This window comes from Gekko japonicus, unplaced genomic scaffold (genome assembly GCF_001447785.1).
Source record: "Gekko japonicus isolate JY-2015 unplaced genomic scaffold, Gekko_japonicus_V1.1 scaffold290, whole genome shotgun sequence".
Lineage (NCBI taxonomy): Eukaryota > Metazoa > Chordata > Lepidosauria > Squamata > Gekkonidae > Gekko > Gekko japonicus.
This window is the reverse complement of record NW_015163613.1, coordinates 1,233,598-1,247,747: the sequence shown is the minus strand read 5'-3', so window position 1 is coordinate 1,247,747 and position 14,150 is coordinate 1,233,598. Positions and strand designations below refer to the sequence as shown.

The 14,150-nt window shown below is 44.9% G+C and overlaps 1 protein-coding gene across 1 annotated transcript in view; it reads right to left on the bottom strand.

Annotated features, from left to right (window-relative positions):
* Positions 1–800: 800 nt before the first annotated feature.
* The window catches only part of PPHLN1 (periphilin 1), a 63,646-nt gene continuing 50,296 nt past the window's right edge, over positions 801–14,150 (bottom strand). The window contains exon 9 of the mRNA XM_015407356.1: positions 801–1,708. Within this exon, the coding sequence (XP_015262842.1) occupies positions 1,517–1,708 (192 nt within the window). The 3' untranslated portion in view covers positions 801–1,516. The remainder of the gene's footprint in view (positions 1,709–14,150) is intronic.

Below are 14,150 nucleotides of genomic sequence, written 5' to 3'. Positions count from 1 at the left end.
ATTCTATTTTTAAATGACTATACAAATACTTAAATGAAAAGCCAAAAGACATAGTACGCATTGTCTTCCACTGCTTTATGTTGTTTGTTGGATTCAAGAAATTGTCTCTTGTAGCAAAATGCAAATTGTGAAACACCTTTATGAAGTTTCTACAGCCCCCTGCCAAGGATTGAGGGACTCTTGGGAACGGAAAGGGACACAGGCTGTTACGCAATGATTTCTAATTCCTTCCCCCAGTGCAGCCTCCTATAGGATATCCCATGTCTTTCTTAAGAACAGGATTGCCCTGACTGACAAGAGTAGCTTTTGGGGGGTGGAGATGGATGGGGGGGGAAAAAGTGGTAGCGATCAGTTCCACAAATTACATTTAATTTTCTCACCTTACTTAGGTAACTAAGAACATAAGAGACGCCAATGTTGGATCAGGCCAAAGGCCCATCCAGTCCAACACTCTATCACACAGTGGCCAGAAATACCAGTGCCATCAGGAGGTCCACCAGTGGGGCCAGGACATTAGAAGCCCTCCCACTGTTGACCCCCCCAAGCACCAAGAAGACAGAGCATCACTTGCCCCAGAGCCCCTATCTATACCTTGTGGCTAATAGCCACTGTTGGACCTCTGCTCCATATGCTTATCTAATTCCCTTTTGAAGCCGTCCATGCTTGTAGCCGCCACTACTTCCTGTGGCAGTGAATTCCATGTGTTAATCACTCTTTGGGTGAAGAAGTACTTCCTTTTAGCTCTACAGGATCTCAATCAAGAAAATGCAAGTACTGTAAGGTTGTTTTGGAAGGTTTTTTTTAATTATAGGCCATTTCAATTACAAAAAGCAGTAACTAAAATAAAACTAGATTGAGACTCTTCAACAATTGTTTACTCAAAGTTACAACACAACTTGGAAAGGTATTCTGCTTAAGACATCCACAGGTAAAATATACATATAATACATAAACTTGCACAATTACTTTCTGCAGACAGTGGTAATAAAAATTACTGAACTGTCATTCTCTCTCACCAGGACTGTATTCAGTCATTACACTGTTTCAGTAATTGGGGAATGACACTTAAAGCATGTTTAAAAGGAACACCATATCAAAGTTACATATTCAATACTGCTTAAATATGATGGGATGGAACCAAAGGGCTTCTTGGTCAAAAAGGCACATTTGCTTCCAACAAAGGGGAGGAGGTTCCTATTTTCCACAGATTTCCACTTAGCTGTAGCTCTTCTATAACACACCCCACTGCATTCCTGAAGGTCCTTTACCTTGGGGAAAGGGGCAGAAACTACAGAAGGAACTCCTGTTCCAATCATATGACCCACTCCTATTTATTTCCAATTTACAAAATCAGACTGAGATACAAAAGTGAATAATGAATTGGTTGCACCTTGGCAAAGGGATTATATTAACTTTGACCAAAAGGAAAGTTCTGCTGTAGATGTTGTGAAGTCATGAACATTTGTTACCTTTAAACAAATAGTATTTACAAAATATCAACAATCCAGACTTGATTTTACTGTTCTTCAAATTCTTGACTGTTTGAATCATAATCTGCAATGAAGTGTTTAAGTTCATCAATACACCTCTCACCAATCTCATGCAAGTTTTGCCTCAAGGAAAACTGGATGGGTTTTTCTAATGAAGGGTCTTTATCAATCAGCATCTTCACTACAAGGCCAAATGTTTCACAATCTTGCCTGTAGACCTAAAAAACAAATTTAGAAGTTCATGAAATACAACTTTAGTTCGTACACTTAACTCCATTCCAGATTGAATTGTAACAGATTTAAAGGCTATGGCAGCCTGCCTAACCAGACCAAAGCACACACAACTGCTTAAAAATGGAGATGCTAGGATTTGCCACTGTCAGTCCTCACCCATGTTCCTACAGGTGGGAGATTATGACTACAGGGCTCTTAAAGGGTTGCCAGGTCTGACTCAGGGAATATCTGGGATCTTTGGGGGTGGAGCCAGGAGTAAGGATGTGACATCACTTTTATGATGTCACTTCCCAAGCACCACCCCTTCCAATGATGTCACTACAAAAACACTGTACCAAACCCCCACCCATTCTTGTGATGTCACTGAGGGCATTGCCCCAAACCCACCTCTTCCTCTGAAGTCACTTCCTTCTTGTAGAATTCAAATTTAAATACACGGCCATATATCACTTCCTACCCTCACCTTTTCAAACTAGCCAAAAATTGCAGAGTCATCATTTGCACCCATGCATCAAACATAACCACATGATACACAGTAACAAAAATATGCTTTGTGTTGAAATTATGGCTGAAAACAAAGGGCATAAATGGCTTTTTGATTTTTGAAAAGTAGTAGAAAAAAATCTGCTAATGCATTCCAGTCAGCAAACTGCTATATCCATTACATATTTTCATGCTTTCTGGGTTGTGGTGGAACCCTATACTGTTCCATTGTCACATGGTAAAAAGATACAAGAAAGTGGCTCCCATGCTGTTCAGGTATGACACAAGCATATAGAACCTTTAATGTGTTGGGCCACCTTTAACTTTGAGAGTGAACTTTTCATGGGCTTAGTTCAGATCCAAAACCAGGGTTAGCTTAGGAAAACAGGCTTTGGTTTAGGCTTACAGATGATCACCCAGATCCTGGTTTACCTTAAAAAATGGTGGTTTCACCTTTACTCTAGCCAGGCATCTCTATGTTCAGGGATGAGTAAAAGCAGTGCTAAGAAACCAGAGCAGGTTAAGTCAGCATGGCTTCATTCATACATTGCACAAAACCATACCTAAGACTAACTTTGGTTTAGTTATCCAACTTCAAACTATGGTTTCAAATCCTGGTTTGAGGGACCCTAATTAACCAGTAGAGTGGCCCGCATTCAGTTAGGCACACTAATCAAAAGTTTAATTAAATCATGGCCTCATGTTATGTTTGAATTGAGCCACGGTAATTTTGAAGGACATTGCAAAATACTCCTAAATGCTCCAATGGCAGAATCTATCAGAAAACATCTGCGTGAGCCCAATAGGAATGAAGCAGAGAGGTATAGAGGAATTTTTGTGCATCTCCGGCTTCCTTCTGAAGTGATCTGCTCAGGAGAGTATCCTTGTAGATTGTACCAAGTCTGTACCACAAAATTACGCTAGCTCACTTGGTATCTGTCCTACCCACCTGCTCAGCACATGGTCCACCACTGGCCACACTGGCACAGCACTCCTTCTCCTCTGACCTCCTCCTACCTCAAATTCCAATCCCAATTTCCCAAATCCTGGTGGTGACGGCAGTCCGACTTGGTCATTGGGGCCCTTGGTGGCAGTGCCTCAGTCAGTGGTGCAGCTGCTCAAAAAGGCAACAGCAGCACCCAGTCCTCCATAACCTGGTTGGTGGTGAAATGCGGGCTGCTGGGAGTGTGGGGGCATATTTACAGGCTAAGCCTAAACAGGAGGGTGGGGTGCCCACTTGGACTCCTAAAAAGCTGTGCTCTCAGTGCCCTAGCAGGAAGACCCCAACGTGTGAAAGGCAGCTCTGCAGAATCCTCCAGCAGATGGCGCTCTAGCCTTCCACTCTATGGTAACCATAGAGACTAGGAGGAAAGAGCTACAGTGTCACCGCTGGTGCCATTTCCCCTCCCGCTGCCCTATCTTTACAAATCAGGGAAGAGATCCTCACGGTGGGGACCCCCCACCAGGGGGCTGGCAACCCTAGGCTCGTGACCAGCATAGCTCCTTGTCCTCTTCCAGGTCTTCTTCCTGACATCTAACATGTTTATATTGTAACTAGAACAGAGGCAAATGTGATTTTTATTTCATAAGTACAGTATTTGAATTTAGCACAAATTACTAGTGCAAGCTGAACAGAAGGTATCCTAAGATCAAGCATTAAGTTGAAATAGTATTTCAAGTCCAACTCACAGTCCAAAAAACAAAATGACAATATAAAACCCATAAATGCCACTAAACAAGCTGCATCCTATTTATCCAAGTATATAATGTAAATACATTTTTAAAAGTCAGCCAACAAAGACCTTTTAAAATTAATGTGTTTTTATATTTCAGAAGGTAGCATGAGAACTCTGGTATTTATTTTCATTTAGGTACCGAAGATGTTAGGAGAACAAACAAGAACCCTTCCTGTGATCTAAAAATGCAACATAGCTGTATAAATGCTTTATAGCTGCAAGAGCCACTTTGCATAGTGATTAAATTGTTGGATCAGGGTATGGGAGACACAGGTTCAAATCCCACTCTGCCCTGGGCCACTCTAACACTCAGCCTGACCTTCCTCACAGGGTTGTTGCAAGGAAAAAAACAGAGGAGGGGTGAATAAGAGCTACTCTGGGTCCCCACTGAGAAGAAAAGTGGGGTATAAACAGCAAAAATATTTTCCGAGGCAAGAAAACTCAGGAACATACTTAGCAGCACACATCCATTGATGGAGATAGCCTATATTTAGACTTGTACAGAATTTGTGCTGCCTGTTTACTAAGCAGTATACCTAACTTTATTTAATAGTGTTCATTCCAAAGTAAGCATGAAAAGGATCATGGCTTTACACAGTGAGACTTGTTTCTGTGTGAGTAAGCATGCATAGGATTGTACTGTTAGACTGCAAATGACTACATGTAAACATGGAATATTTTCTGTCACTAACTTTATTTAATAACTATTCCTTTTACTATTTCCTTTCATAAGAACATAAGAGATGCCAATGTTGGATCAGGCCAAAGGCCCATCCAATCCAACATTCTGTATCCCACAGTGGCCAGAAATACCAGTGCCATCAGGAGGTCCACCAGTGGGGCCAGGACATTAGAAGCCCTCCCACTGTTGACCCCCCCCCCCAAGCACCAAGATGACAGAGCATCACTTGCCCCAGAGTCCCTATCTATACCTTGTGGCTAATAGCCACTGATGGACCTCTGCTCCATATGCTTATCTAATTCCCTTTTGAAGCCGTCCATGCTTGTAGCCGCCACCACTTCCTGTGGCAGTGAATTCCAAGTGTTAATCACTCTTTGGGTGAAGAAGTACTTCCTTTTATCCGTTCTAACCCGACCGCTCAGCAATTTCATGGAGTGCCCACGGGTTCTTGTATTGTGAGAAAAGGAGAAAAGTACTTTCAGCATTCCAATACTCAGCTCTAGCAAATTGGGTGGAGGGAATCTATAAAGATATTTAGCAACACAGCCCTAATACTCTTATCTGTCTGGAAAAGTTGTGGAGAATTCTTGTATTCAAAACTAATACTCTATTATCCTGTTTGAGACATTAGAGATAATAAAGCAATGGAGTAATAATATATTCAAACAATACCCAGTGGTCATAATGGAACAGATATGTAGCCCCTATGAAAGGGCTGCTATACTGTTGAATATTTCTGGGCTGGATCCAAAGCACTGCCAATAGAGTGAAGCTGGTGGAGCAGGACCTTCCTGCCTCCCCCTTCCTTCTGCAGCTTACTGAACCCTGTCCAGATGTACTCCTGGGGTTTGGGATCCTCAGGAATAGTGGGAGGCCAAAGGACGAGATCTTTCTATGGAAGGGGGAATCAATAAAATATGCCCTCCTCTCCTCCATCACTGGAGGATCAATTCTACAGATCTGACTACCTGAGATTGAAACGGTGATCTAGAATAACAACACATCAACAGCAATAGTCCCTCTAAGCTGTGGAGTCTTGTGAGCAAAAGTTCTACTTTGTGAGCTACTGGCATTAAAGTTTTTAGCAAACAATTAGGCTACTGCACAAATTAGTTTGCTCTGGAGCCATTCTTTCTAAGCTAAGACAAAAATGTGTGAGCCAGAGGCTAAAAAACTGTGAGCTAGCTCACACTCAGCTTAGAGGGAACACTGATCAGCAGTAAACAGCTAGTTTCCACGCAAGCAACTAGAAACAAAGATGCCATTCTTTTGATTATTAAGTTTCTGTTTCAAAATTCTATTATTGTTGTTCTGTACATAATACAGTTTAACATGGTGATAACTTAGCTTTTTTTGGTAGTACAGTAAAAAATTGCTGGGTGAATCCAGCCACATCCAAAATGCACTAAAAATACTGCAACTCCAGAAAACAATCCAGAAGGGAAAGCACACAGCCTCAAGGCAGAACAGCAAACTCAAAGGTATCAATGCATGGTCTCAGCAAATGATTGTGCCAAAGACTCAGACTGCCTCCAGAATAATTGTACTGTGCATTGTTTTCTTGGAAAAACTGTACCTGCTTGTACTTAATTCCAAAAAAACTAAAAAATACAAACAGCTTTACCCAAAGCATTTCCAAATACTTCAATACTAACTAAGAAGTAATCTACTTTTCATTAGAGGAAGGGCACACCCTTCAATAAGTTATTTATAAAGTGCGGAACCAACCCAAATCTGTTTCCTAAACCTGTTCCATAGTAAATTCGATGCCCTGTCAAAAACAGGAAGGGTGTAGTTTATCTACAAAAACTGTTTGCTTAGTATTGAGTTGTTAGTTAGAATGCATTAATAATTCCGATTTTATGTTTATATACCCACACAGGAAGGAATTTTCAGACAGACATAGTCTGTAGAGGGCATGGGTTAAAAACAGGTGGAGTTCACGAGGCTGCTTGGAAACAAAGTGACACATTTTTAGCAAGGATGGGGGAACATAATTTGCAATTCAAAACAGATAACCTTTGCAACAAAGCAATGTAATAAAGTTCTGGGTCTACAAACACATCACACCAAACTAAATTGATCTGTATTATTTTTTTTAATCCTGTATTTTTCCTGTTTGATTAGAATCTGCCTTAACTTTGGTCTGGAAGACAAAAAAGGAAACTAATCAGTTTAAAGACTAGAAGAGGAAATACTGCAATGCAACGTTCATGAAAATTAGTGTTTGGCAACACTTAAAAATTATATCTGTTCTAGTTATTTAATCCTGAAGTGCTGAGGAATTTAGAAGCAGCATTTGATGCTCAGAGGATTTCAACACCAGAAGAGATATCCAAATCTTGAATCAAATAGTTGTCTAATGCCCGGACAATATATTTTCACAAAGCTATTCATCTCTTTGGTGTCAAGAAGAGCTTTTAAAACTTTAGATTGTAAACTTTCAGCCTGGACTTTGTTTCTTTTAAATCTCTGGAAAATGCCAAGAAGTGGCAGTGCTAACAACAGGCAAGATGATCTTACTGGATATATGCAAACACACACGTGTGTGATCAGGGGTCGTTTTGTAGAAAAAGAGCTGGGGAACTCATTAGCATAACTCATTAGCATCAGGGGCCCCGCGGTGGACCTGCAAGGCCAGCGGGAGTGCGAGGAAGCCCCGCCAAGGCCCTCCCTGGCCCCAGGCAGGCAGGGGTGGGGAGAGGCGGGGAGGAAGCAACTTACCCTCCCTCTTCTCCTGCCTCCTCCTGGCTGAATGAGGGCTGGAAGCGGGGCAGCCGGAAGCAGGGGGCGGGACTTTGTCATGTGCCCCGCCCCCCTGCACCTCACCCGGGGGAACTGTGTTCCCCCACGTTCCTCCCCGAAATGACCTCTGTGTGTGATACATAAGATGTTACAGAAAATGGAGATGCATATGATGTTCAGCTCAATTTGCAAACTGCAAAACCTCCTTCCATTGGTTCCCCTTCCCTCTTTGTTCATTTGCTTTTCACGTATTGACATAAAGCTTTTTCAAAGGTTAGAATTAAAATGCATGCTCTCTCTAGTTTTCCTACCTGGTAAACACTAATTTCTATGAAAGACAATCACCAGAGCCCACAAAACCTAGTACTGAGGCCATTTGTAGGCTCTTAGGTCTTTTGTATTAGGTAGATAATTCAGACTACAGAAAACTGCAAGGACTATATCAAGGTTGGATTTTTAAAAATCCAGTTTCCAGGCCAAATGTTACTCATTAGAAGTGATAATGCTAGGATAGAAGACATTTATATATAGTATATAGTAATTCTGTATAGATTTAATTTGATTATTAGTCTATTACTTTCTTAAACCTAACTTTCAGACTAAGCTGCATAGGAGCTACACACTCTCTGCACCATACAGGTAACAGTGCAAACCTATGCCTATAGGTTGCAATGGTGTTAGATCGTAATAATTCTGTTTAGGATTGCACTGTAAGTCTTAGATGGGACCATAAAAGATCCCTTATCCAAGAGACAAACCATATGGGTGATTGTCACTATGTGGCTCACAATTTCAGAGTTTAATCACAGTTAGGATTCAGGAGCAGAGAACCTGCATAAGAACATAAGAACATAAGAGATGCCAATGTTGGATCAGGCCAAAGGCCCATCCAGTCCAACACTCTGTATCACACAGTGGCCAGAAATACCAGTGCCATCAGGAGGTCCACCAGTGGGGCCAGGACATTAGAAGCCATCCCACTGTTGACCCCCCCCCCCCCAAGCACCAAGATGACAGAGCATCACTTGCCCCAGAGTCCCTATCTATACCTTGTGGCTAATAGCCACTGATGGACCTCTGCTCCATATGCTTATCTAATTCCCTTTTGAAGCATGAATCAGTTTCTCAATTACTCAATAGTATTGCTGGCATACGTTCTAGATCCATGCCTTGTGGTTTCAGTTACTGTTATACTTATATCAAGATGCTTTCCATCTTCTCTGACACAAGACTGTAATCCTTCATCTAAAGACATCTGGCAATTGCCTCTACCATTTTAGACATTTTTCCTGAAATACACTGAGAAACACCTTTATTTATGTATCCTAGACTGACTGGTCACTTATACATGCTTGGAACCACTTTGGATGCTCATGTGGGCCTCTTTGTATATCAGCCATAGGCTTGTTCTTAAGAGCATGCCTTTAGATAATTAGCACCTTAGCTAAAGGGAGCAGGATATTTTATGAACAAAACTGGGGGGATGACTGCACAACAGCCTCCATGCCTTATGGCAAATTACTTTTCAAAATGAAAATAATTTGTGTTAAGGCATAAGAATTTACTCTTTGAAGACAAAAATCCCACTGGTTGTGAGCATGCTAAGAGTAGCTCTTTGAATCCCAGCCCATGTTTCCCAGAAGATTAACACAAATCAAGGAGCGGTGTCTTTCTAAAAAACAGAGGGAAAATCACCACATCCACAAATAAAATAAATTAATGGGAATGAGATGTAGTGTATTTAAAATATTATAATGTTGTTCTCAGAGATATCAAACTAGGGAGAGTTGTGGCAGAACTAGAAGTCCAAGTGCTGAATAATAATGTGAAATTTTAACCACAAGGCCATGGTTGCTGATGCTACCGTGGTGGAGTGCGTGGTAATCGATCCCAGTGGGACCAGACCTTGCAATTTGTGTGCCTTGATGATGCACTGTTTGATCCAATAGGCCACGATAGACTTCAATACTTTGTTTCCTTGGTTCTGTGCACAGTGGGACATGAACAGAGCGTCTGATTGCCTAAACTGGGCCGTCCTGTCTAGATAAATCTGCAGATGTCCAATTTATGCCATGCCTTCTTCTTTGGGTGCTTTGGCTTTCGACAGAAGGAGGGCAGTGTCACTGGTTGATTGCAGCGAAAGTAGGAGTTCACCTTGGGAATGAAGGATGGGTCTGTTCTCAGGGTCACTGAGTCCTTTTGGAATATGCATAATTCTTTCCGGGTGGATAGTGCCACCAATTCTGACACCCTCTAGGCCAATGTCACTGCTACAAGGAAAGCCACTCTCCAAGACATGGACCATAGTTCTGCTGATTTTAAGGGCTCAAAAGGTGGCTCCATTAAGTGCTCTGAGCACTTTAGGTAGGCTCCAAGAAGGGAATCTGTGTTGGACTGGTGTTGCTAGTTGTTTTGTCTCTAGGATGAACCTCTTTACATGCTTGTTGGTGGATAGGTCCTGAAGTTTTCCATGCCCTAGGCATGCATTTAGGGCTGCCACCTGCTGCTTCAGAGTACCTGGTTGGAGTCCTCACTTCCAGCCTTCAAATAAGGACGCAATGTCCCTATATGATGGATATAATGGGTTTAGACCTTTGCCAATGGCCCACCTTTTGAAGGCGATCCACATGTGGTTGTAGATCCATCTCATTGCCGGTCGCCTGGACTGTAGCATGATCTCCACTATGTCTTTGTGGAAACCTTGGACCTTTAACTCCGCCCTCTCAATTTCCATGCTGTCAGCTGCAACCACTCTGGGTCCGGGTGAAGTATTGGACCCTGGTGTATCAGGTCCAGCCTGCTTGGTAGCAAACACAGGCTTGTGGTTGACATCTTGACTAGGTCTGAGAACCATGGCTTTCTTGGCCAGTGGGGAGGCCACAAACATAACCTGTGCCCTTTCCCCGCTGATCCTGTTGAGCATCCCGCCTATTGAGGCTGTGGGTGGGAATGCATATAGGAGCCCTTTTGGCCACAGGTATGACAGTGCATTTACCCCTTCTGCTACTGGTTCATGAAATCTGGCCAAGAACCTATCCACCTGCTAGTTCCCTGTAGATACTAATAGGTCATCACTGGGCATCCGAATCCCTGCATTATCTGGTTGAAGATGTCTGTGTTCAGGGCCCATGCCCCTGGGTCCAAGCCCTCCCTGCTCAGTCAATCTGCCTGGCTGTTGGCCAGGCCCTTGAGGTGTTCAGTTTTTATAATAAGTAGTCATCCTTCCACCCACCTTAGCAACCTGCTCACTTCCAGGAACTGGGACCTTGACCTGGTGCCTCCCTGCCTGTTTATGTGCACCTTCATTGTCATATTGTTGATGTGCATTAGGACATGGCGGTCCCTCAGTACCTGCTTGAAGGCTGTCAGGGCTAACCTGACTGCTCGCAGTTCCAACCAGTTGATGTGTGTGTTATCTCGGTTGCAGACCATCTTCTCTGTGCTACCAGGTGTCTGCAGTGTGCTCCCAAGCCTCTCTAGCTCGCATCTGTAGTAACTACTATCTGTCATTGCTGTATGAAACTGGTTCCCCTGTTTAGGGTTGATGTTTGTAATTTTGACCTGCCTGTGTTTGCGTTGAGTGATGTCTGACTCGAAGGGGAGGAGAGCCCACTGCAATGTCCTGGAATGGAATCGTGCCCATGGCACCAGGTCTATAATCAATATCATGAGACCTTGAATCGTTGCCAGCCGCATCAGGTGCACCATTGCCTGCATCCTGATGCTGGCTACCAGGCTCTTTATCTTCTTCTGCTTCTCCTCTGGCAGGTATACTATGGTCTATTGAGTGCACAGCCTGGCCTCCAGATGTACCAGATCCCTTGTGGGGTTCATCTGGCTCTTTTCCTCATCAATGAGGAATCCATGTGCCTGCAGGAAGGTTGTGGCCCTCTGCATGAAGCATTTGGCTGTCTCACGGCCCCTTGCCCATATGAGAATATTGTCCAGATAGGGGTACATATGTATCCCCTTCAGTCGGAGTGCCACCATTGGTGCCACAATGACCTTGGTGAAAACTCGGGGGGCTGAGGAAAGGCCAAAGGGTAAGGCCCTGTATTGAAATGCAGGCCCTAAAAGAAGAACTAGAGGAACTGCCTGGAGCCAGGATGTACTGGGATGTGGAGGTAGGCCTCCTGGAGGTCCATGGACGTCAGGAAATCCCCCTTCTGGAGTACCTGCAAAATGTGTGGCAGAGATTCCATTAGGAATTTCCTCCACTGCACCCACCTGTTCAGTCCTCTCAGATTCAACACTGCCCTCCAGTTGCCGGACTTCTTGGGGACCACAAAAAGGACTGCGTATACTCCTTTGAACTGTTGGCTTTCTGGGGCCTTCTCTATTGCCCCTATTTCCTTGAGGTGCTGGATTGCCTTCTGCAGCTGGAATAGCTGGCTTCTCAATTTTGGTACTGGGGAGGGAGTGAATATTTAAGGTGCTGAGGCAGTGAGCTCTATTCTGTAGTCTTGAGATATGATTGGCAACACCCACTGGTCAGTAGTGGTAGCTCTCCAGGTCTCTGTGAACTCCTGGAGATGCCCCCTACCCTGCAGTCATGCAGACATCTTCTAGGCTGGTGTGTTCTTATCATTTCTGAAGGTAGACGGGTGCCTCGAGTTGGGTCTGGCTCTATATCTGAAGGATTGGAAGCCTTTGTAGTCCTTACTGTCTCTGCCCCTTCCTGTTGTCCTACAGCCACGAAAGGACTGATATGATCTGCCTTTGGAGTCTCTCTCTCTGGTGTATGAGGCTGATGACATAACCTCCTCCTCCTCCTTTGTTTCTACTAGAACCTTATCCAGATTTGACTCCCCGAACAGGAGTTGGCCCAAGAACTTCTCTGTGGAAAGATTCATCTTAGAGCAGGCATCCACCCACCAATGTTTGAGCCAGATGTTACATCGTACTATAATGTTGGCCGCCTGTGCCCTTGCACAGAATTGAATGTTGTCCTGTGAGATGCCTGAGGCAAACTCAGCTGCCCTCTTCATCTTGAGTAGCAACCTCTTCAAATCTTCAAAATGGCCCTTGTGAAATTGGATAGTGCCGCTAAAGATCATATAGCCAGGGACATCACCTCATGCACCTGCTTTAATACTGTCTCATTCTTCCTATCCCTGGCATCCTTCAATGCATTCTTGCCATCCTTGGGCAAAACCGCACTGGAGTGTAGTGCCACAACAGGTGCATCCACAAGGGGTACCTTCAAATCTTCCATGGTCTCTTCCAGTAAAGCATACAATGTTTTGGCTATTGACAACAGAGAGTTTCCGCTACCTGATGCAGCCCATTCAGCCTTCATGATCTCATTGAAGAAATTGGGGAATGGTGATGAGGTCTGAACTCTTGACTGGCTTTTTAAAGCCTCTAGTGTCCAAGTTGGCCGACACTGCGGACCTTGGCTATTCTGCCACCTCCATCTGTAAATTTAGTGTAGTGATTACCTTGTTCAATAGTCTCTGGAAATGCTCTGTTTGAAATAAACTAGAGGAAACGGACTGCACCTCTGTTTCTTCCCCTGACCATTTGGCATCTTCCCTCATAGAGATATCCCCTAGGGACATCAGCACTGATGCTGTATCCCCCAGCTCAAAGGTTGATGAAGGTGGGTGCCAGCCTTGTGACCCGTATGTACCTGTCCGGCTGCCGCCTCTGGGAGCATGCCCGCCGGGGTCACCCTCATACTCCCAAGGCCTCTGATGTCCTCCTTGGAATTTGTCTCTCCAGGGCTTTTTGAAGGGTGGGGGGTGGGGAATTTGAGCTCAAAGATAGGTATGAGTGCGTCAGGGATTGCTTTGTCGCCCTCTTGCCATCTTGGTTGATGACCTTCCCCTGGGTTCCTGTGCTGACCTGGCTGGCCCAGGTAGCCTGTTGGTCCTGATGCCCCCCCCCGGGGGCTTGCGCCAACTGGTTTGACAGGCCTCAGAAGCCTGATGGCAGGTCTGGCTGGCCTCGGTAGCCTGATGGCCCTGGTGGTCGTCCCCCCGTGGGCTCCCAGTGATGGGCCCCATGGCAGTGGAAAACCCATGGTGCTCTCATCATAGGCCAAATCCATCCTGGTCCTGTGTGGAACTGAGGGGCCATGAGGTGGCCAGGCGCCATATTGGGGCCTGCTGGCATTTGGTCCTGGATTGGCTGCAGCTGTGGGGGACCTGCTAGCTGAAGGCCACCCTGCCCACAGAGATTGGGTGCCCCTGCTCCCCCCTAGGGTCCACCTCCTGGCCTTAGTTGGTGCCAGTATGCCTCCTGGAGCCTCCGCCACACTGGGTCTCTCTCACCACGAGGGCTCGTCGACCGTATGTCTTTCCTGCAGTGTCCCTTTTGAGGTTTCCCACTGGCTGCCCTGCTGGCTGATTTCTTTGGGATCTTCTTTGGACATGGAGGGGGGGGGCGGGAGCCTGAAGGCTCTAACTGTTTGACCTGCCCCTTACTGCCTGCTGCCTCTGAGCTGCTCTGCTTGGACTCCAGTTGCGGCGCTTGGAGTGCTGCCTTCCCCTCTCCGCCCAAAGCCTTGGGGAGAGAGGTTCTGGCCACTAATCCATCCTCTGGGGGCTGGCGCACTGTTGCTACCACTCCGCCACCCAAAGCCTCGAACAGGGGAGGGGGCCTTTACTTCCTCCTCATGGTCTTCTTTGTTTCCATGGTGTCTGATGACTGCCACGGACATGGTCCCGAATTCCATGCTGGGACTGAAATTTGAAGCCAGAATTATTCTTCTGACCGACTTCTCTGCTAGAGATGGATTGCTAGTCATTTTCTGTTATATATATATATATATATATA